This window comes from Nyctibius grandis, chromosome 5, assembly GCF_013368605.1.
Source record: "Nyctibius grandis isolate bNycGra1 chromosome 5, bNycGra1.pri, whole genome shotgun sequence".
Lineage (NCBI taxonomy): Eukaryota > Metazoa > Chordata > Aves > Nyctibiiformes > Nyctibiidae > Nyctibius > Nyctibius grandis.
This window is the reverse complement of record NC_090662.1, coordinates 42789662-42814114: the sequence shown is the minus strand read 5'-3', so window position 1 is coordinate 42814114 and position 24453 is coordinate 42789662. Positions and strand designations below refer to the sequence as shown.

Sequence of the window (24453 nt, the reverse complement as noted above, 5' to 3'; positions counted from 1 at the left end):
TAACATCAGGGTTTTTTTCAAACTGTCTCTCAATACCACTAGGACCTGGGTAGCTGCTGTTCTGGACTAACAGCGCACAGAATATTTGGTGCAGTGTAGATTTTTTTTGGTAGAATATACTTATTTACTCTCATAGTAGAATAAGCAGCTGACATTTCATGGGGCAGCCTCCAAATATTAATCCTGAGGCAAGAACAACTCCACTGTCAGATGAGACACTGGAAGGAGATGCAGCTGGGTGCCCCACAGGCCTGCAGGTGTGTCGAGATGCCCCACTTGAGACCTTATTGCAGCTTTTTCTTTTCCATCAGCAGCCTTGCTGTTTATAAATGTTTCTTCTTTTTTATTGCCTCTGCCCTGACAGCCAAGCTCTTGGCACAGATGGTCAGGACCACAATGAGGACTCCGACCAGGAAAGTAACCAGAGGCCAGAGGAAGCAGTGCAAGAGGACAGTCTCATCATGGGTACGCTTCAGCATCACATCATCCAGCCTTCAAAGAGGAGGAACAGAAGAGGGAGAAAATATGAATCAACTCGACATCATCAATTCATCATAAGTGGAAAGCATATGGCATGGAAACAAAAAAGCTGGTTTATTTGCAACAGTGATAGAAAATTATTAAGTAGACCATTTCATTCATTGCTTTCATTTTCCTGTCTATCACCAGCATTCATGGCAGGCCACGAGTGCTTTCCACTTGCAGTGTTTACAGGCTAACAAGCTCATTCAGATCAAAAAAAATTTAAAAAGCATTAGTACTTTAAGTCTCCCAGGGATCGTGGTCATCACAAACAGCCGTGAGAGACAGAATATCCCACTGTGCATTGAAAAACCACTCCAGCAAAAACATAATACCAGGCAGCTGTAGTACATATCTATCTCAAATGGCATCAGACACTGTGCAATGTGCAATGAGCTTAAAGTGCAATTAAAGCTTCCCTTTTATCTTTGAGCTCTGAAGTGTCCGTGGGGCTACAAGGAAGCTCCTGATGAAGCCCTGGCTGTGGTCTGGGTCTGAATAGAGAGCAAGTCCCTGTCCTCAGCACTGCACTGCTGGTGGCCCAGCTAGCCCAGCCACATCAACAGGCAGGGATCTGCACAAAACCTATGATTCCTGCCTGGCCCCGGGGTGCTGGAGGTTCCCGACTCAGCTCCTTCCCAGCAGCAGCTACTTCAGCAATAAGCTGCGATTTGGTACTGCAAACACCAACTGCTCAGTGGACTTGAGTACGTTCCTACAGGGACACTCTGGGGAGCCCCTCCTGAAGATCTGAACCCCTTGCCTCCACCAACATCATCTAACACACAGTCACGGTTGGGTCTGTGATGGGTTTATGCATTTCCAAAGGGAAACAGAGAGAGGAGGAGAATAGCAAGGAGGAGGCATCTCAAGAGGCTTGGAAATTCATCTGTGTCACATGTCTGAAAGATCAGGTGTCCATCTGCCTCTTCCAAGTCTGGGAAGCTGGTTGGGAAATCTGATGGCAGTTTTTCCTCAGCTCTGGCTCTTTCTGCACTCCCTGCAGTTTAATAGAGTTATTAAATCAGTCTCGTGGCATTCGCACTTCGCTGCTGCTTTCCCACCTACAGCCAGAGACATGCAGTCTGATGGAAAACTATCTGCAAAGGTAGGAAACAAAACTTTCCCTAATTAGGAAAATATATATAGTCTTGACTCATATTGGTCCTCACTTACACTGAACACTCCCATCCCACCTTGCTTCATCAATGCTACCCAACACTCCTTGGAGCAACAAACCTCACAGCCTGAAATCCTGGCAACCCAGGCTTAACCAGCCAGGTCCTGGGAATTAAGCTTTACTAATGTAGTTGCACATGGGAACAGATACCTGTGCAATGACTGTACTGTCTCTCCCCCAACAGCTTCATCCTGATCAGAAAGCAGCACTAAGAAAACATTCCCTGTAGAGGAAACAAGAAGAAACTCTTTTTCTTTCACCAAGAAGTTAGTTAATGGAGATGCCTGCAAATCTACAGGGTTTTATTCATCCTTAGGGAGTCAGTGGAGCCAGACCACCAGGCTACACCTGATCCCTGATTTAATTGCACCCACATTTGCATTTGGGGGTGTCCCCCAGAATTGATGTGTGGAGGTTCCTCTGCACCATGCAAGCCTGCAAGTCCCCGAGGACAGCACCATGTGTCTCTGTTTGTGTAGTAAGGAGCAGAATAAGACTCTGATTATGAGCAGCTCAGCTATATGAAAGTTGAAACTTGGCAACATAAAAAATGATCAAAAGAAACCGAGGTGTATTCAACAGCAGAACATGTGAAGTCTGCTCACTGAAATCCTCCAGACACATAATCAGGCACATGTGGAGACTATAAATTGCATAAAATAATATTATCTTTATGGGTACAAACTCACCAGTCTATGCCATATAAATGACAGCACCTGAACAGAAAGTTCCTTTCACAGTAAGTATAATACTGCTTCCCTCATATCTACTGTATTGTCATCTGTCAATAACAGAGTGCTAATTGGCAAGGAGGCCATAAGTAGGCAGCATTCAGTCCTCGCAGCTCTCAGCTTACAAGTGATGTTGATTTTTAAGTATTTTTTTAAAGCGGATACTAATAAAAGAGTTCAAAAATAAGGGGCAAGCAAACAAACTAGAAAATTGGATTCAGTTAAAGAAAAGAAAGTGTGACTGGGGTGAGCAAGATATCCTTTTGACTGAATCTTTGATATTTTGGAAAACATCTGTACCAAAGTTAGCAGCAATGGATGCCAAACACTCATTATAGGTGCAACTGTAACTCTTGCAACTTAGTCATTTAAAAGAGTTTCCCTTTCGGAAAAGAGTCAAAGACTTACAGAGGCCTTTAGTGAAACCTCAGGATGAGGTTTGGGTTCAGATGGATATTATTGCTATTCTTAGCTACAGCAAGAGTCCCTGTGTGATTCCTACACAGCAGGAAGTGTGCAGCAATTCACTGTCAACCGCTCACAGCGACTCTTCAGACAACGCATCAAGCCATGACTCAGTCCCCCACAAATACATCATTAAATGACTATTGGTACCAATTTAAGACATTGAATGCCCTTCTTTAGGCAAGGGGAGGCAGAAGGACTCCTGGAGGTTGACCTGGCGGACAGGAGAGCTCAGGTACCCTCCAGGACGTAGCCTCTCGGTACTGACTCTTGGTGCTAAAAAACAGTGGGACAAATCTCAGCCTTGCTCCTACTTGGTTTAGTCTGCGTGGTTGTTCTGGAAGAACTACCATGCTTTCAGCTGCTCTTTATCTTATCCCAAATTAACTTTCCGGTGCAGATAAGCACTACTGGACCCCAGGAGGGAATGAGAAAAGCTAATAAAGGAAGACAGCGCTGTTGGCAAATAGATTGCATGCTCCTGGATGGCAATGTCCCAGTTATCTGCCTGTAACAGCCCATAGAAACTTATCAAGATCAACTTTGGCAGCATATAATGCTATTTCTTCACATTTGTGTGATTTCCTTCCTCTCCCATGAGGACAAGCTCCTCTTTCCTGCATCTGCTGACCCGCGTGAAGATGTGGCAGTGTGTAGGGGAGAGCACTGGGGAGTGCTGGGGCGGCCAGGGGAGGCAGCAGAGGATGGGAGCCTGGGCTCGGTTGTGCCCAGTTGAGGAGCCTTTCCCCTCAGATCCATCACTTTGTGGAAAGTGCTCTGGAGAACAGCTTAGAGGGTGTAACGGCAGCAGAGGGTCCCACTGAGACACAGGTTTTATAGCAGAGGGAAATACCTGAAGAGGGGTTATTGAAAAAGAAAATGTTTACTATTTTCCTTTACAAGATAACTCCTTTTACCTCTGCTTTTTGGTTCTGAGATTGCAAACAACGGCAAATAACAGCTTTCAAAGCGAGGAGGGAAAAATCAGCCCTGCTGCACCCTCACAACATGCTACACGAGACCCCAAGCCCACCACCTTGCTGCTGTAGCCCAGGGCTGGTGCCTTCAGGGAGCCCAGGTGGCTGAGCTCACCAGTGCGACCGGAGAAGGACTACCCAGGCTGAGGAAAACACTCCCGACCAGGAAAAACACCCTAGTGGCACATGGGTTATACTGGACTTGCAAAGTCCATGGTGAGAGCAGCCCAAGGAGTGGTGGCCAGGCAGCTAGATGTCCTCTGCAGCAGAAACACTGCAGCCCCAGCAGCCCCACAGCTCTGCAGGAGATGCATGGAGGTAACCGCAGGGGCTTGGGGATTCATCATGGCCTCACCTGCTGCACCCTGCGAACAAAGTAATTGGGCTCATCCCCAGGTTTTCACTTGCTCCTTGGAAAGAGGGGTAGGGAGGCACAAGGTAGGTGGCCTGCAAGCCAGACTTGCAGGTTCTGGCTCAGCAGCCAAGGACTAGCACGGCCGGTAGTGTGAGTGAGGACCTAGGAGGCTGCCTGGCTAAAAACCTGAAAAATAAACATGTTTGTGTTTGTTTTCAGGTGATGCTTGCCAGGCTAAAAACCAATTAAGATGTCAGCCTACAGAAGCTGGATTTCAATTCTTCCAGGCTGTTTGCTATCCTCACGTGATGATATTAGTTTTGGGGAAAAGCTATCCTCCATCTCCTGAAGAAATGAACTCTCAGGCAGAGCAAAATGGTCACCACCACCCAGACAGTCTCTCAAGGCACCGGCGAGGCGCACAGAGCAGCTGTCCTCTGACATCTGAGTCTGCAGAATGTTTGGAGACATCCTTGGGACACTCCCTAAGTGATCCTGCAACGAACCCTGAGGGACGAGGAACAAAATCTGCTTGTAGAAAGTACCCAGAGCAGCAGCCAGGACGGCAGAAGCCTTGCTTGGCCTGTGGGACACAGCCAAGTTCACTGCAGCATCCTGCTCAGGGCTCAGCTCGTTATCGGGGCACTGCACCAGCCCCTCTCAGGGATCAGTGAGAGCTGGATCCATCCTGCTGTCCTGCTACAAAAACCTTTGGCTTTCGTTCCAAGGCTTCCACAGTGATTAATACAAGAGAGCTGCCCTGCATGTTTTTGAATTGGAAATATGCACGCAGAGTTATTTGTCTTGCCAAGCACAAACAGAGAGCATCATCAAGAGAGCAAAGTCACTGGTGACGAGCCGTGAGGTGTATGTGGCCCGTCACAGTTACTTCTGAGCCCTGAGATAATCACGATGGCTGCACTGTGAGACGAGAGGAGCCAGAGCCAGGCTGTGCCGGTGGGGACAGACCCCCAGTGCGGTGCTGCACCACGATGGAGGTGACCAGGAGTTCGGACACCCTATAAGGCCTTCAGGAGAATGAGCCTTTGGGTGGTTATCTCTTGCCCATGAAACAGAAGCCCACAGGAGCAGGAAAATACTGCAGCCACCCGAGAACGCTAGATAGAGGCCAAAGGAGCAGAAAATTTTAGCTGAAATCTCTGGATTCCACCTCTAAAACAATAACTCATCAATAGCACAAGCAAGGAGAGCAGGAGCCTGGAAAGGAGCCACAGTGCTGCTGTGGGATCGGGGGGAGCAGCAGAGGAGGCTAGGAGGGCTGGGCAGAGAAAACACAGGGATAGTGGCAGGGGGAAGGGAGAAAGATGTGTTGAACAGGCAAGCAGGAAAAAAGAAGAGAAGAGAGAGGTCTATACTTCCACAGCGAACAACCCCTTTCCTTGGGAAGAAAAATAAATAGCTATGAGGACACCCGAAACACAGTAACATAACTCTTCTCGGTTTGCACTGCAAGGTCAGCATGTATCGAAACTGCAGTTTTCACTTTTTCTTGCTACTTTTGCAGAGGTGACCTGCGTGTTCCCAGAATTTTAAGGCTTGTTGTTTGGCTTGGAAACAGAAAAGGGAAGGTGCCTCTGTCCCTGGGGAAAACCCTCTCATGACAAGGACGTAGCTTTGCTGGAAGCCCCCACAGCATCACTCCCTTGGTGCTGAGGCAGTGATGCCAAACCCAAAGGAGGTATGTCATGCCTGGAAATGTGTTTCTTTTCCCTGTGAAAATCAGCAGATATAATTAAAGATATTGCTTTGACCCTGCAAGTATAGTGCACTTAATAAACCCATCTTTGCTCTGTGACTTCTCTATAATACTGCAGTTCAAAGATGTTGACCAGAGGGGTTGCACATATTCTGCCTAAGCCTGGTTATGGACCATCTCTTGTTTCTAGTGATGCTGTCATTCAGCTCTCCAGTAAATGCAAAGCCTCTCGAGGGCATGCACCCAAACTCCTGACACCAGTTATCAGCGCCCAAAACAGTGGCAGGGACAAGAGAGGGACCTAATCGGACAAAAAAATCTGAATACTTTCAAGCCCTGCTCAAGCATCAAGACCTGGTTCTGTTGCGAATGGTGATGGCCACCGTGCAGCACCACCACCACTGCCCAGCAGCAGCACCAGGGTGAAAGAAGTCTCTACCTTAACCCTGAAAACACATCTTTCCCTTTCACTGAGCAGACAAGGAGGGAGGAATTCTGTTTTCATTGCGAAAAGATGAGACCAGTACTTATTTTTAGCAGGACTTTGAGCTCAGGGCTGGAGCCTCGTGGCGCTCTGAACAGGGGTAACTGGATTAGTTGTTGCATAATGCAACACATCCCTGTTAGGCGCTTCCAAGCAGTTCATACCAGACACTGGATAAAGCAGGCCTCCCTCAGAGCCTTTGGAGCAATTACTGGACATGATGGGAAGAATTGCAGTGCAGGGGTTACCAGAAAGTCATGTAGGACCAAAAAGTTACAGGCACGTAAACATTTCAGTCATCACTTATGCACCACGTCGTGCAATTTATGTATCACAGCAAAAGCTGACAGAGACGGGGGCATGGGGTAGGGAAACCTTAAAAATATTTTTTTTATTCAAACAATCTGGATTTCACAGAATCACAGAATCACAGAATGTTAGGGATTGGAAGGGACCTCGAAAGATCATCTAGTCCAATCCCCCTGCCGGAGCAGGATTGCCTAGACCATATCACACAGGAACGCGTCCAGGCGGGTTTTGAATGTCTCCAGAGAAGGAGACTCCACAACCTCTCTGGGCAGCCTGTTCCAGTGTTCAGTCACCCTCACCGTAAAGAAGTTTTTCCTCAAATTTAAGTGGAACCTCCTGTGCTCCAGCTTGCACCCATTGCCCCTTGTCCTGTCAAGGGATGTCACTGAGAAGAGCCTGGCTCCATCCTCTTGACACTTGCCCTTTACATATTTATAAACATTAATGAGGTCACCCCTCAGTCTCCTCTTCTCCAAGCTAAAGAGACCCAGCTCCCTCAGCCTCTCCTCATAAGGGAGATGTTCCACTCCCTTCATCATCTTCGTGGCTCTGTGCTGGACTCTCTCTAGCAGTTCCCTGTCCTTCTTGAACTGAGGGGCCCAGAACTGGACACAATACTCCAGATGCGACCTCACCAGGGCAGAGTAGAGGGGGAGGAGAACCTCTCTCAACCTGCTGACCACACCCCTTCTAATACACCCCAGGATGCCATTGGCCTTCTTGGCCACAAGGGCACATTGCTGGCTCATGGTCATCCTGTTGTCCACTAGGACCCCCAGGTCCCTTTCCCCTACGCTGGTCTCCAACAGGTCTGTCCCCAACTTGTACTGGTACATGGGGTTGTTCTTGCCCAGATGCAGGACTCTACACTTGCCCTTGTTATATTTCATTAAATTTCTCCCCGCCCAACTCTCCAGCCTGTCCAGGTCTCTCTGAATGGCTGCGCAGCCTTCCGGCGCATCAGCCACTCCTCCCAGTTTTGTGTTATCAGCGAACTTGCTGACAGCGCACTCTAATCCCTCATCCAAGTCATTAATGAATATACTGAATAGAACTGGTCCCAGAACCGACCCTTGCGGAACTCCGCTAGACACAGACCTCCAACTGGACTCTGTCCCATTGACCACCACTCTCTGGCTTCTTTCCTTCAGCCAGTTTACAATCCACCTCACTACCCGATCAACCAGACCACACTTCCTCAGTTTAGCTGCGAGGATGCTGTGGGAGACCGTGTCAAACGCTTTACTGAAATCGAGATAGACCACATCCACAGCTTTACCATCATCTATCCACCGGGTAACATCCTCATAAAAGGCTATCAAGTTGGTTGAGCAAGACTTCCCGTTGGTGAAGCCATGCTGAGTGCCCCTAATGATCCCCCTATCCTTGATGTGCCTAGAGACAGCACCAAGGACAAGTTGCTCCATCACCTTTCCGGGGATGGAGGTGAGGCTGACCGGTCTATACTTACCCGGATCCTCCTTCCTGCCCTTTTTGAAGACTGGAGTGACATTCGCTTTCCTCCAGTCCTCAGGCACCTCTCCCGTTGCCCACGACTTAGCAAAGATGATGGAGAATGGCCTAGCAATGACTTCCGCCAGCTCCCTCAGCACCCGCGGGTGCATCCCATCAGGGCCCATGGATTTATGGACGTCCAGGTTGCTTAATTGGTCCCTGACCCAGCCCTCATCTACCAAGACAGATTCCTCCTCTATCCTGACTTCTTCTGGGGCCTCAGGGGTCCGGGGCTCCTCAGGACAGCCTCCAGCAGTATAGACAGAGGCAAAGAAGGCATTCAGTAACTCCACCTTCTTTTTATCCTCTGTCTCCAGGGCCCCCACCTCATTCATCAGTGGGCCTACATTGCCTCTAGTGTTGGCTTTACCTGCAATGTATTTGAAGAAGCCCTTTCTGTTGTCCTTGACCTCTCTTGCAAGGTTTAATTCCAAGGAGGCCTTAGCTTTCCTAGTTGCCTCCCTACATCCTCTGACAACAGACTTATACTCCTCCCAAGTGGCCAGCCCCTCCTTCCACGATCTGTACACCTTCTTCTTCCACTTGAGTTTGCCCAGCAGTTCCCTGTTTAACCATGCAGGTCTCCTGGTACTCTTCCTTGACTTCCTACCTGTTGGGATGCTCTGATCTTGAGCTCGGAAGAAGCAGTCCTTGAATGCTAACCAACTATCTTGGGCCCCCTTACCTTCTAGTACCCTGTCCCATGGGATTTCCCCTAGCAATTGCTTGAAAAGGCCAAAGTTGGCCCTCCTGAAGTTCAGGGTTGTGATTCTGCTAGCTAGATTTAAAGATGTTTGCAATCTGCATACGCTTATTTTGCCCACAATTATTCACGTCCCCTCACTATGACAAGCACTCATCTGTATTATTCTCCCCTATTGTTGCAAGACACAGAGATCCTCAGCTGGACGGCTGCAGGCAGGGGCAGTGCTATGTCTTACCAACAGTAATGTCTTTTCCCTCTCAGGCCCGAGCACTGCTCCACAGGTTATACAGTAAAAGAAAGGATAGGTAAGAGCAACTCCGTCTTCTGACTGGAGGGAATTAATTTAGAAAAGTTTGTGAAGTACCAAAGCAAACCAAGGTTTCTGTTTCACCCTTTGGGACTGAGCAGTCCTGCTACCTGAGTGCCCTTGGCTTCTGCAGATAATTGTTCCCAGATACATGGCCTGCAGGGTACCCCAACACCATACAGGTGTGGTCACTAATCACTAGACAGTGTTTGCTCTTCAAATCTCAGGTGAATTTGTGTACAGCATCCTGCAGCAAACACGGAGGAGCATACAGCATGGCTGGTTCACTTGCTACACTGCAGCAAAGAAACCACAGAGCATTCTTGCTGTAATGGATGAACCCAGAGCTAAAAAGCAAGAAAGCCACATAAACGAGCCACTAATAAGAAATGACTTGACATATGTTGCTCTGCTTTTCTCTGCATAGCATGAGACTGAGGGGTCTGAGCTAACGGAGAACTTGGTTTCTCTCTTTTTGTTCTCGTTGTGATGTCAATGAGACCTGTAACCTGAAGAAATAAAGTGACAGGATCTGCCCCATCCTGCCTCTTCCCACAGGCCTCCCACTGTAGGACATGCAGATGTGACCCTTCTTTGCATGTGGCCACGACTACAGACCCCTTGGGACACTTAGTGCGAAATCCACCAATGCTGAAACACTGGAGTTCAGCGCCTTCTCAAACCTTTGGCAAGAGCCTGAGAACTTTATCTGAGTTTGCCATTTATTTTGTGCTCTGAAACAATTTCTTCTTCTTTTCAAAGTAGCCTGTTGAAATGTGTCCCACCAAACTGAAGGGAGATGTTCCCTAACAGTGTGCTCTGCATGCAGCAACAATTCTGAGAATGATGCTAAATTAAGTTTGATGAAGAGGAGATGATATTCATTCTTTGCCTAGATATTTACCTAGAATTTTATTCTGCCGTTTCAAAAGAAAGAGTATTAATATTGCACATACTACTTTCTCTAAGGAACCTACCACTATATTCTGTGTTTTACACAGACTGACACAGAAGTTAGCTCATGCACACATCTAAAAAAATACTGACAGAAAATATGCACACTTCTATTGTGAAGTGAACATTTTTCCCTCAGTTTGTATGGTTTTTTACTGCTTCGCAAGCTGTTTAGTCATCGTAGCTCTAAAAGTATACCTAAGGAGGCACATTCCAAGTCAGCAAAACTTATCTCTCAAAGCTCATTCCTATCTCCAGAAGAAAATAGATGGTGAACACATTTCAGCTTAGACTGTCTTCAAGTATCTCTGGCAGCAAGCCTCTCTTCTGCTGTACAGAAATTGTCCTATGATCAGCAAAAGGCAGCATTTCAAGGCAGCTGTTGCATTTGGCAAGAACATTTAACAGTAGAGAATGTAGCAACTATAAGGAAAAAACTTTGCCTGAATGCTGCACAATTCCTCAGTGTCAACCTACATAAATGGCAGACCCTAGGCAGCAGGCAGCCTCTCAGAAAATTTTGCCTTTGCTTCATCTACAGAAGTGATGTGAGAACCAGCTCACCTAGCTCTGGACAACTACCACCTAGGTGCCTGCACCAGAGCAGATCACCATAAGCTCCTTTACAGGAGAGAAATAAACACCTCTGGGCATCTGACCTGTAGTAGGCATTTATTTTGGGATAAGATGGAAAGCTCCTATTTCTCTCCACTGACTGTAAAAGCTACCTTTCACAGCATCTTGCCCACACCAGCTCAGATGAATCCTGTCCATGACGTCTCCTGCACAGGATCCCATGTTGTCTCCTGCACAAGATCCCGTGTTTCTATCCCGCTCATTCAGGCAGCGGCTGCTGCAGGTCTCAGGTCTCAGCAGCACGGGGAACTGGAAGCACCTGTCTGCCCAGCAAAGCCAAAATTATCACTCAGCTCCTGGTTAGCAGACCCAACCATTGGTATCTTGTGAACCAAAGCAGCTCCCAAGAAGGTCCCAGCCAGGTCTGGTGTCACCGCAGAGTGTCCTAAGTTTTAACCTCTGCATGTTGTAAGCAGTGCATCTTTCCCCACTATACGCAACAATTAGTTTTTGCTATAAAGCGTTGGTGGTTTCCCTCTACAAAGAGTTAACTGGAGACAACAGACTGTCATCCTGGGCACGCCAACTAAGTCTGTGGTCTCTCCAGGGAGGGGATGAGAATCATAGCCAGCCTAGGACAAACATGAAGCCCCAAAGGCACCCAGTGGACCACCCAAAAGAGAGTTGGGCATCTCTGTGCCTGCTACCCTGCTCCAGCTCCCTGGTTTCTCCAAGGTCCTAGCACACACTGGCATGCATTTCCTTCCTGTGTGTCTTAATAAACTTAAATATCTGATGCCAACATTCCCACACTGAGCCCTCAATTGCACCAGCAAGCACTGAGCTATTCCCACCTGTGTCTCCCTCATCTGTTTAACCTCCAAGTGCTGGTGGGGTAGGACCAGCCTCCTCCTTTAGTCCCTGGTGTGGCAGACATTTATTTAAGTGCTTAACTTAGCAATCAAGAACAGTCTCATCTCTACCAATATTACTTATCCTGGCCAAATAAAGCAGGTATCATATGCCTCCAGAATTAGACTCTAAACCCCACAAAACCTTGGCTGATCTGAAGATCTTAAATGTTCCCTTTCCACCTCCCTATCTACATGGACCTATCATCCCAATGATTGCTTTTTTCCTGAAGTCCTCCCAGGGTACCTGCACACTGTGGTAACAGTAAGTTGCTGCCACCACATCACCTTTTCGTTCCCAGCACATCATCATCAGAAAGAGACAAGCAAAAGGACTTCCTCCCCTTCCTATTTACTGAAGGAAGGAAGCCACGTCACCCTTACGCACGTGTAAGTCACATCAACGTCGGTAGTAAAAGAAAGAACTGAAACAGAAGAGGAGACGCTTTAAGTTACAACTTTCTGCTCTGCAAGCATGTACGAAAACTGGCAGTCCTGTGAATGTTTGTTACACGTGTCTGATTCATTAATCCTCCAAGAACACAATTCCTGAGCTGGTTTGCACTATTTATTCATCTCCCCTTTTCTTCCAGCCCCTCACGAACACAGTAAGATTTCTTTTCCATGGAGGCAAGGAACATTAATATCCAAGCCAGAAATTTGTCATCTGAGTTTTAAAAGCCAAGATGCTTTTTGGCATAAAATGACATGTTTTAAGGGAAACTTTCCTCAGAGTTTTATGTTTCTACTTCAAGTGGTAAAAATATTTTTTCTGCTTTCTATGTAGCTTTTCATCAGTAGAGTTGTCTTGCAAAGTTCTGCACTAAACTCTGTATGCTAAACCACATTACTATATAGGGGTGTGTGTGTATACATATGCATGCATTTCTGTATATTTTCAGACAGAATCAATGGACAGCTGTTAAACAGATGCATAAGCACTTCTGCCTATGCAAATGTAGATTACTCACCTCAAGTGCTGGTTAAAATAGCATGTAAATGGTTGCGAACCCACTTTCTCTTTCCAGTATTTCTGCTTGTACGTGACGTTCTCAGAGTTCTCCTGATCGTCTCTTGTGCAGGGAGGGATGTACGAACACTGCCAACACATGTTGCAAAACAGAGTTACTTCTGCTCTCGAGAACACAGAGCATCACTTTCTCTGCATTTTCCTCATAATACCAGTGTGACTGAAATGGGCAAAGAATGATAAGTATAAGCTTCAAAGAAACAAAAAAGAAAAGTTAGCTGAACGTTACTTCAATTGCTAGTTACTCCCTGCAGGTACTGGAAAAGAATATGCCAGCACTCAGAAAAAAAGTAAAGGCTTTGTCATCTTTTGTTCTACTATCAAACCAACCTGCCGTGTAACACCTTGGGTTTTTGCATGATGAATGTAAAAATGATCATTGCATTTTGACGTATTCTTAGCCAGCTGCATGGATTGGATTTGAGCTACTTCATATTTTCAGTGAGGCACGTAATCACAAGTTTTGTTTAGCACCATGCTAACAAACAACCAAAATATTCCAGCACACTTTCCCGGGATGATGGGATATCTGAGATCTGGCTGATACCCACTGGCAAAAGACAGGTATCCTTCCGCTGTTACAACATGGGAAAACAAGCAGAGAAAGTTCAAAGCCCCACTTCAGCAGAAAGGTTCAGCATCTGCTTCTACTGTATAGAAGTCAACAACAGTTGAGTGTGCAGCTGAGCTATCTGCAGATCTCACCCTCAGACATCTGCTTCAAAGCCCAAAGAGATGAAGGGAAGTCCCTCCCCCAGCTCAGTGCACTTGAGTGTTGGCTTTCAGAGACTCGGCTCTGGGTCACACACATCCCACATATCTTGTTTCCAAGTCTTGTCTTTGACACATCACCCTTCCCTCCTAGCCACAGGGAGTTAAGCAAGAAAAAAACAAATAGTTCACTGAATCCAATATTGGCAGTAACAGGATCTCAGTGGCCAAGCAAAATCCCTCCTATTGTTACCAGACATCCATATGGGAGATCATTACAGGAGATGTTGAACCAAACTGCTTAAATGATCCTTGGATAATGTAAAGGCTTTTTGCCCTGGGGAATGCATGGATAGCAAGTCTCCAGGTGCACACACAGGTTTTTAATTTCTTTAGAGCTGGGAGCTGCAAGCAGAAAAAGGTGACAGGGAAGGTAGCTATAAAACCTCCCACTTAGGTAGGATGAGGAAGCATGTGGGAAGCCCTTAAAGGGATCCCCACATATGATCACAACGTGAGTTTCCTCACATTGTCCTGAAGGCAGTAACAACAAGGAGAGAGATACCCTCTCTAACCTGAAAATAAAGATCACCGTGACTCACTGTGCCTAGTGAGTGCTTTCCTCTCCCTCCCCATCTGGTGAGGTTTCACAGGGGCCTACTGTGCCCCCAGCTGCACGCTATACCCAAGCTGTACAGACGTAGAAGTCCATCTCCACCATACAACAGCTTGAATCTTTGCCATTCCAGGCGGATGGGAGAAATCTCAGGATTTTATTGGCCTGATCATGTAAAACCTGACCACTTCTGTCAGCACGTAAAATTGTTGCCAGTAGCTTCCATGCTTCAGACTGGAAGGATCTGCAAGGTCTTGTTTGTTGCTTCTGAGCTGAAACTTGCCTTTTTCACATGCAAAGGGCTCTGTTTTCACATGGGCCCACATCTGGTGTTGCCATAGCACAGAGCTCCCTTTAGATCCCTTTTCAGATGACCCTAAACAAGGATTCTCCCACTGCTGACAACAAGGACAGAAATGAGCAGCAACACCACTGTGCTTCAGAAACCAGAACATAGTATTTATCACATGCAGTTATTTCCTTCTTAGATAATATTCCTTGGCAGGCAATGTTTTTGGTTTGATTGCATACTTTGGAAGCACCAACGACACTCCTCTTTCCTCCACTCTCCCAGTGCACAAACACATCTGTGCAGCAGTTGGATGGAGTCAGCAGACTTGGCATGAAGACACCCAAGGGCAATGCTGACTCTGCTCTGTCCACCTGACAACCACCGATGTGCCGCACCATCCCACCTGGTCCCTTGCTGGCCCTCCCTGCTCAGCCCAGCATCCAGCACTCCCAGCCTTCTCCAGCCCAGTGATTTTCTTCATGATGCCTTTCAATATACTGCTGTGGAAATGGTACCATATCCCACTGGTTGTACTCTCACTGCCTATGTCTGACTGTAATCTACACCCTGCTCGTCCCCAAGCCCCCAGCTTTTAGGGATACAAGAGAGGAGAATTAAACAGGCTTTACTCAGAGTCCCCCCAACCAACCACTATTTAGCCAGCACACAAAATGCAGAACTAGACAAAACAACTAGATACAAAAATACATTCTTCTGCCTAAATTTCCTCAGCAATCTCAAAAACTCCTTTTCCTGTGGTACCAGCTCCAGTACGCAGCTTCTATCTCTCCTCTGAAATGTTTCTTCCTCATGGCTGAGCCTACTCCTTCTATTCTCTGTTATGAAAGTGTGATCACCCCACCACTCCTCTGCTGGCCAAACTTTCTCTGGATCCTTCAGAGACCTTCCATGTCCCCCAAATATCACGTGAATCCTTCACAAAGTTCACTACCTGGTCAATTGTTATTTATTCCCATCCTGAGTTTCAGGCTTAGAAACAACTGCAGAGATCTCTTTTTCCAAGAGATGTCCATCTGAATGGACAAGTAGCAAGCTGTAACAGTCTCCAAGGACAGCTCTGTCACAGAGGACTTCATAGTTTTTTACATCAGTCCCCACAATTTTAGCTCAATATGAAGCTATTAAAAATAGAGTTTTTCAGGGCAGGGATTTTGCTTGGTTTGGAAGATGTAAAGGGGCCCACAGACAGCTTCCCTGATCAACACATCCGTCTCTCCCCATGTCAAGGCAAGACAGTGTATGAGAGTACCACCGCTGCCTATGGGAGGGACACCTGGAAGTTGGGGACAATAGTGAAGACACTCTCCATAACTCAAACTTCACACCACTCTTCGCACAAGTCATTCCAATGACAGCTGACAAGAAAACACACTGGATCCTTTTCCATCTCTTCCTCTTTATCTTCATGTGGAAAACACAAAGGAGACAACCAGGGGCTTGCCATAAATTGATGGGACCTCAGTGCTTGGGCTTGTCAAGGATTAACAGTCTTGAAGACAGGAGCGGTCCCTGCCCAAGGCAAAATCATCATCATATGAATCCCAAGGGTCACCCTGAAACATCTCCTCAATGTGATGAAGGCCTTGAGCCACAGTGAACATCCAAAGTTCAACTCCAATGTGGACCTACCACCTGCTGCACAAACACTGGAGCTTGTTTGCCTTCCCAGGATGCCAGCAGAGTTCCCACCAACTTGACATTCATTTTGGCCCCTTCTGATCCACGTAGGTAATGGATCTCTCTTTTCCCAGCCTCCCAAGCACACTTCTTGGGGACTTTGCTTGATCAGCTGCATCATCCTCTAAAGCACAGTCAGCAGGCAGATAAAAGAGAATCATAACCTGGTAACTTTCACTGCCGTGAGTTGGTGGATGAACCTGAAACAGCCTCCCGCTTTGCCAACAGGCAGTTTCTGAAAGGTTAATCCTGCAGTCCTCCCCCACAAGACACACGATGAAATCCTACCATCAAAACACAAACAAATGCCAAGTGTTCAAAAGCAAGCTAGGATGCCTTGTGCTCAGTTGCAGCTCGTGCAGCAACATCCATTTTCAGTGGAAGTGTCCCACTCTATATTGCTTTGATGTTTTTTTCTTAAACAAGTTACAGTGAAGTTGGAGAATGGCACTTAAGATTAGATGTTCAGAATAAATCTAATGGAGTGGAGGCCTTTTCAGGGGATCTATTAGTACACAGTGCCATAATCGCACCTCCTACGCTATGTCATAGCAATGATAAAATTGTGATGCAATTCAAATACAGTCTTAATTACACAGCTTAAAATCAGTATCAGGGTAATAATATTCTCCCTTCAATCAAAGTCAGTGTTTGGATAGATGACTCAGGATTCAATTCAGTAAAAACATCAGCAAGCAACTAATACACCTTTACACCAAGTTTTGTAAGATTTGTATCTGTGTTTGCTGCAGGATGCTCCCCCTCCAGTGTCTCTGCAGATACCTGGGAAGATTCACAGTCCTTTTGAACATTTCATCGGAGCAGATATTCCTCCATATCATGGAGAAGGGACAGAGGCGTGAACTCTTGACCATGGTTTAGCTTCCACGTTGCATTTCATGCTTTTATTGACTAATTCAGTCCCATTTTTATGAAAAAGAAGCTAGACTTGGTAGGCTCTGAGGGAAGCTGCCTCAAGCCTGCAAGACACTGTCTACAAGATGAGACCAAGAAAGTCTCAAATTCAAACAGATGTAAGGGCCCAAAGTAGGAGCAAGTCAGCCCATTAGAAGACAAATCGATGGCACTAAGAAGCAAGTCTCCAGCCTCAGTCTCCAAGCAACTTGTCAAGGGCCATCCTTCTGGCTGCTGGTGAACTATGGGCCACAGAATGTACCATTTGCTTGGCATGGTAGAAAACCCCCACATCATGTGTCGTGCAGGTTGGGAAGCTTGTGCTGAAACGAAGGAGTGGAAAGGATGCTCTAAATAAGTATCATTGCAAAAGTACAATGCGCCACTAAAGCCAACAATTTCTGACTCCCGATCTCCAAGAGTATTTCTTTTGTGTGGCAAGGTTTTGGTAGCAGGGGAGCTACAGGGGTGGCTTCTGTGAGAAGCTGCTAGAAGCTTCCTCCATGTCCAATAGAGCCAATGCCAGCCGGTTCCAAGATGTACCTGCCGCTGGTCAAGGCCGAGCCCATCAGCAATGGTGGTAGCACCTCTGGGATAACATATTTAAGTAGGGGAAAAAGCTGCTATGACACAGCAGCCGAAGAGAGGAGTGAGAATATGTGAGAGAAAACTTTGCAGACACCAAGGTCAGTGAAGAAGGAGGGGGAGGAGGTGCTCCAGGTGCTGGAGCAGAGATTACCCTACAGCCCATGGTGAAGACCATGGTGAGGCAGGCTGTCCCCCTGCAGCCCATAGAGGTTAATGGTGGAGCAGATATACGCCTGCAGCCCGTGGAGGACCCCACGCTGGAGCAGGTGGATGCCTGAAGGAGGCTGTGACCCTGTGGGAAGCCTGCGCTGGAGCAGGCTCCAGGCAGGACCTGTGGCCCTGTGGAGAGAGGGTCCTACGCTGGAGCAGGTTTGCTGGCAGGACTTGTGACCCCATGGGGGACCCACGCTGGAGCAGTCTGTTCTAGAAGGACTGCACCCCGTGGGAGAGACCTGCACTGGAGCAGTTCATGAAGAACTGCAGCCCGTGGGAAGGACTCACGTTGGAGAAGTTCATGGAGAACTGTCTCCCGTGGGAGGGACCTCACGCTGGAGCAGGGAAAGAGTGTGAGGAGTGCTCCCCCTGAGGAGGAAGGAGGAGCAGAGACAATACGTGATGACCTGACCTCAACCCCCATTCCCCATCCCCCTGTGCTGCTGGTGGAGGAGGAGGCAGAGAAAATTGGGAGTGAAGTTGAGCCTGGTAAGAAGGGAGGGGAGGCGGGAAGGTGTTTTAAGATTTGGTTTTGTTTCCCATTACCCTTCTCTGATTTGATTGGTAATAAATTAAATTAATTTCCCTAAGTCGAGTCTGTTTTGTCCATGATGGTAGCTGGTGAGTGATCTCTCCCTGCCTTTACCTTGATCCACAAGCCTTTCATTATATTTTCTCTCCCCTGTCCAGCTGAGGAGGGAAGTGACAGAGCAGCTTTGGTGGGCACCTGGCATCCAGCCAGGGTCAACCCACCACACCGAACGATGTATGAGCTTCTCCTAACTTTATGTGTGAGCATCTCTGCGCGTTATTGGCTTATCTTCGTGGCCTGGAAGGGAGGAAGCGCTGCCACAACAATTTCGCTGTGTCAGGAGATGAGTGGGGGGACTTGCTCCATTAGTACCAAAAATGCCCCCCTCCCAGCTGACTGTACCGAGGGAGCTGGAGCTGAGCAACGCATCTGGTTTTCACCTGCATCCATCAGCACAGACAAACCCACCAGGAGCGACCAAACCCACAACCCCTCACAGAGGCTCATAGCAGCAAGGAGTGCCCCAGGCGAGACAGGAGGGCAGTGGGGTTTATTCGTGGCACCTGGGGCTGCTTCCAGAGGAACTGCTATACAGCATCTGCAGAGTTTGCCCGCCATGAGCACCAGCCCGGACACAGATCTGATGCTTCACCAGATGCACCAGACCCTCACAAAATTATTGTAGAGTTGGGCATAATTTAGCAGTAAACCTCCTCTGTTGTGGGTCATATTTAAGAGAGTCCAAAAACCAAAACCAATTATCTTTACAAGCGCGCAGAAGAGATAACCGCACATCACCTCATCAGGCTGAGCCGTTACAGACAGAAACACGACAGGAGCGCACGGGGACGCGGAGTGCAGACAAGGAGCACGGGCTGGCTGCTCTGTTCCCCTGCCCAGGGACAGGGACAGGGAGAACCGGGTCCTGCTGCACAGCTGCTAACATCAGGCTCACATTCACTCCCCTAAAAGTTTCTTCAACAAAACAGTTGGCAAGATCTTCCGGCACTATGCTTAACTTTAAGCATAGAAAGGGAAAAGTCTGAAAAGCCAGGACGCAGATCTTTTCAGCAGCTGACTTACTCCACTGTCATTTCACCCAATCAAACCCATAGCCTGGCCCCCGTGCTGGCTGTATGCGCCGCTGCCGCACTCGATGGCTGGAACGATAGCGGCAAATTGACTTTGGAATTAATCTCCCTTAAGCCTTATCTCAGAGATTATTATTGCTATCAAGGCAGCTGAAGAAAAGCTACTGTCCCTCTGCTGAAATTTCTTCCTCTGAGACAACAATTAAATAAAGAAAAAAGAAATCCACAAATCACTCGGACTGAACACGAATGTAATTGTGCCTGATGCTTTATATATACATTTCTGGATTAACTCTGACCCAGCTATATAATCTTTTAAGAGCTAAAATGAATCCTGGGCTGTACAATGATGTGATTATCTTGGGAAGCAAGATAGAAAAAAAATTTCTTTTTCCTGCAGCTACTTCTCGCTGGAACAGACAGATCCGTAGCTGGTATGTTTACACACCAGCCCACGCTACTACAGAAAGTAGAATATTTTTAGTCCGATATACTGGGGATTTTTGGGGTGGAGTGAAGCTGCCGACTGATTCAGTATTGTTGCGTGTTGTAAGGAGCCTGACCTATGCCTTTTCCGCACAATTAATTTACCGGGAAGAATTTCTACTCCACACAGAAAAGCAGCTAAACAGAATATAAAATTTAAAGGCTGCTTAAAACAAAATTTGTCATTTTTTTTTTACTTCTAGTTAGTTGGAACTGATTAGCATGTTGTATGTCTAATTGCACGAACACAAGTGAGCGTGCTGCAAGACGGTGTTGGAAATGGGAAGGGTTAAATGGCTCCTTAAGTGTTCATTCATAAATATCTATTGGATCCCAAGCATTAAATCCAGCAGATACGTACTCTGTTGGTACGACTTACCTATTTCAGCATAAAATCCTTAAAGTTTATAAGACAGTGAGACTTTAGGACAAAAATTAAAAGGAGAATATAAATGCTTAGCTACACAGACATTAAACGTGGGAAAAAAGGGAAAACCAAAGTGACAGCTATATCTACTTCATTCCTTTATAAGGATATGTTTTCCTAATGCGACCTAAACAACTTTTTTCCTTATTTTGTATTGTTTTTATATAAGCTCCTTAAGGTAAGGAAAATAATTGGAGCGCATATTTTTCTATGTTTTTTTCCACTTAGTTAAATTGAATTACTACCAGAGAATGCAGTTACATCAAAAAATACATCCTTTCTGCTTGGTCTCATCTGGTAAATCAGATTCAGTCCTCAGCAATCAATATCCCAGGGTAAACAGCCCACACCTAGAGATGCGAGGTGCAAGCTAGAGAAAATGGATTCTATTTTCAGAGCATGTAAGTACAATGTGCTGCCAACATACAGCCCTGTGTTTCCTTATTAATTGTTAAATAAAAATAGGTTCCTGAGTAACATTTACGGGCATTGCTCCTGAAGCTCTGGGTGCCTCCCTGCAGAAACTGCAATCCAGCCCCTGGGCTGGCACAATCCTCCTCTTCCCATCAGGCTTCCAAAATGGCAGGAGAGAACGGGATCAAGAAGTAAACCCAAAACAAAACACTCCAACTGCTCAGAGAAACATTGCAGTCGCAGCCTAGTTTGGAAGCCTCCGCTGAAACTGAGGATGCTGCAAGAGTTGCTGAGCCCAGGCACGCTGGTGGTGCTCACCACCCACCACCCACCTTCCATCCCTGCTGGAGACAGCCACAACGGGGCCGTTGGGCCACGCTCAGGGACGGCCACGCTCCACCCTCTGCGGCAACACAGCATCTTCACCCCATGGCAAAAGGGCATTTCATCAACTACTCCCAGCCCGCCTGAAGATGGAGAGAGGTTTAGGGAAGTCCTGGTGCTTGGGCAGCTGGGTGCTCATGGTGCACCTCTCCGTAACCACGGCCCTTCCACAGAGAGCCTGGCAGCAGCACCCCCAGGGAAAGGTGAAGTTTGCAAAGCTCCCTCACAGGCCAATGTTCCACCCGCTTCGCTCCCAGGCACCATCCAGCACTGCAGTTTCATCACTCATCGCCTCTGAGTGGTGCCAACAATGCAACCCAAATCCTGTCAGACTTACCGTCCTGCTTCTTGCTCTGCTGATTTTTGCCCCAACCCCCCTTCCGAGCCCACAAGCTGCCAAGGAGAAAAAAGCAACTCCTAAACCCCAAGCTTGCAACTTAATCCACCTTCCAAGGGACAGATCCACAGTGGTGTAACTATGATTGCAGAGATGTGAGGCTGCACATCCCAAATGGGACATGCAAGTCTGCTCCCCAGCCCCTGCACGCAGACCCCTGCATCATGCTGAGCATGACCCTTAGCACTGTGCTACCTCCACAACTCGGTGGAGAGCTGAAATTCTCTTCTCCAATACACTCCTGATTTCAGGTTCTTTCAGGGGGAAGGGGAAGGGATTCTGCCACGTTTTTTATTTTCTGGAAACTACTGAACAAAATCTCCTTCATGCAGGCAGCATGCTGGCAAGGGGATCCTTACTCAGGATGAAAAGCAAAAGGAGAAAGTAGAGTAACTGCCTTTAAAGAAAGAAAAAGCACAAGTCACACATTGCCTTCAGACTATCCTAGTTTACTAGAAGACACAACTTTAAAAGACAGTTCCATTCGGTCTGTTTTCATGTGGGTGATGGAGAAGTTTAAGAACCCAAACAGCACCGAGGAAACTTCTGTTTCAGCGCAGCCCCCTCCCCAGCGCCCCACCAGCAGCGGCTCCGCTAAAATGTCTCCTTGCGGTCCGGGGAGCTGCTCTGAGCAGCCCCTCACCCCCGGGACACACCGCTCGGGCAGACAGACCTCCTCGCCGGCAGCACGAGTTTCTCCCCGGCTTCCCACCGGCGTCCCGGGGCCGCGCTGCCGCCCGCGGGGTGCACTCGGGCCGCCCGGGGCCGGGCCGGCACCGCTCCCCGGGGAAGGCTCGGCTGGGGCCGGGGCTGCTCGGGAACATACATGTGTACATATACAGAGAGTGTGTGTGTGTGTGTATATATATATACAGTGTTATACTATATATATAGTGTTAACACTATATTATAAAGTACAGTGTAGTACTATACTGAATATAGTGTGTGTGTGTATATATATATATATACACACACCATATACATATATGCACATAACGTGTATAGCATTTATATATATACTATATATACACTTTTCGCTGAGTAACAGCACAGGGGCATTTCGGAGGGATGCTCCGTGACTTCATCCACTCCCCCCCATCAGAGAAAATCCCGAACCCGAACAGAGGGCGGTGATGGGGGACCCGGGCCCCAAAAGCGGGCACAAGGGGTAGTGAAAGGGCACCCAGCACCACGACGAGGGGGCAGGATTTGCCCTGCGGGACCCCCCCTCCCCCACGTTACCCCGCATTTTGGGAGCGCGGCGCTGCGCTGGGTCTCACCTTGGGGTTGGTGCGGAGCTGCCGCTCGTCTTCATGGAGCAGCGCAGGGGCGGAGGAGCGGGAGGTGCGGACCAGGACCTGGAGACAGGGGTAGCGGGCGGTACCCCGGCAGGCAGCCCCGCAGGAGAAGGTGCAGGCGAAGCGCTCCCCGAGCTGCCGCACCGCCAGCACCGTGCAATTAGCGGAGACGCCGCCGCCCCGTTCCTGCAACGCCGGGCGCAACCAGCAACAACCCAACCCCAGGAGGGAGAGCAAACCGGCAGCGATAAGGAGGAAACCCAACCGCATGCTCTTATCCTCCGCCTCCGTGTATTCGTAAGCCACCCGGCTCCTCGCCATCGCCCGCTTGCCGCTGGCATCCACCGTCGGGCAGCCGCTGCCATCGGCTAAAGCTCCCGTCGCTGCTCCCCGCCTCCCTTCTCTCCGCCTCCTTTGGGGTTGAGGGACCCACGGGAGTGGGTGGGTGGGTATGTGTAACCAGGGTAAAAAAAAAAAATAAATTAGATAAATAAATAAAATGCAAATATAAACCCGCCATGACCTAATTCAAGCCACTCTGGGGGTGGAAGGGACAGCTTGCAACGGGATTATCTGGCCCGGGAGATTTGCTGGATTAATACCGGGTACTGTGCAAGGTGCAGTATCTAGAGGGGGGCGGGTGGGTGGGGGGCTGCAACGCCGCGGCCCCCCACCCGCCTGCCCCCCTCTAAGCCAACAACCCCAATGAGGTTGCAACCCTGCAGGTAAGTCCAGAAGAATAAAATCATGGGTTGAGCCAGGCCATGAAAATAGTTTGTGCTTCCCAATTCTCACCTCCGGCTTGGTTAAGTCCCGGAAAGCCCGTGTGAAGTCATGCACAGTACCCCCATGTGTCAAAATCTACGAGGTATCTACATATACACGTGGAGTCAGACCCAAAAATGAAGAAATTATATATCTGGAAGTGAGGAAGCAGCTGCTATTTTCACCTTATTAACTGAGAAGGGACATAACAGGGGGGATGTGCAGGGGGGCGGGAACTAGATGATCTTTAGAGTCCCTTCCAACTCAAACCATTCTATGGTTCTATGATTCTATAATGAGAGTTGGCTGAACGTTATCCTTCCTCAACATGACTTTTTGGGGGTGCAGGGCAAGTACTTCGCTCTGGCCAGCCCCAAATCCAGCATCTGCACAGCAGGGACAGACCCGGCCTCTTTCATTATTATTTGAAGGTAATAGGTAAGCAAGGTAATAGCTGTCAAAATGTTTTACATAGGAATTGCTTTCAACAGGAAAGTATTGACCTTTGAAAGGTCACCCTAAGAAGTGCCCTCTTTGAAGAAGGTCTGCAGAAAAGCAGTCGATCTAAAAAAATACACTTATTTTGCAAATAAAGCTTGGTTATTACCCAGCATTTCCCACCGTGGCAAAACAACAGAACAAACTCTTCAGTGCCAAAGTACCATAAGCAAGGGTTATATTTTTTATTCTCTAGTCTTTATCATAGGCAATTAGGTAGAACAAAATGTGACAGTTTCAGAGCTGATAGCTGAACTTGATGATACAGCAGACAAGAAGGTTTAGAGGCTGAGGGAGCTGGGTCTCTTTAGCTTAGAGAAGAGGAGACTGAGGGGTGACCTCATTAATGTTTATAAATATGTAAAGGGCAAGTGTCAAGAGGATGGAGC

The 24453-nt window shown here is 47.7% G+C and overlaps 1 protein-coding gene across 1 annotated transcript; it reads right to left on the bottom strand.

Annotated features, from left to right (window-relative positions):
• Nucleotides 1–323: 323 nt before the first annotated feature.
• On the bottom strand, nucleotides 324–23122 carry KCNMB4 (potassium calcium-activated channel subfamily M regulatory beta subunit 4). The gene is made up of 3 exons (XM_068402359.1): nucleotides 22784–23122; nucleotides 12681–12808; nucleotides 324–492 (listed from the first exon to the last, which is right to left on the bottom strand). The coding sequence occupies exons 1-3, from the start codon at nucleotides 23120–23122 to the stop codon at nucleotides 324–326; spliced, it is 636 nt and encodes a 211-aa protein (XP_068258460.1).
• Nucleotides 23123–24453: the final 1331 nt, after the last annotated feature.

Excerpts from the sequence above, each read along its gene's own strand:
- KCNMB4 (XM_068402359.1), bottom strand. The coding sequence starts at position 23,122 with ATGGCGAGGAGCCGGGTGGCTTACGAATACACGGAGGCGGAGGATAAG. Across the intron at positions 12,809-22,783 it reads AGCTCCGCACCAACCCCAAG|TGTTCGTACATCCCTCCCTG; the intron begins GTGAGACCCAGC and ends ATGTGTTGGCAG. Across the intron at positions 493-12,680 it reads TATTTTAACCAGCACTTGAG|GCTGGATGATGTGATGCTGA; the intron begins GTGAGTAATCTA and ends TCCTCTTTGAAG.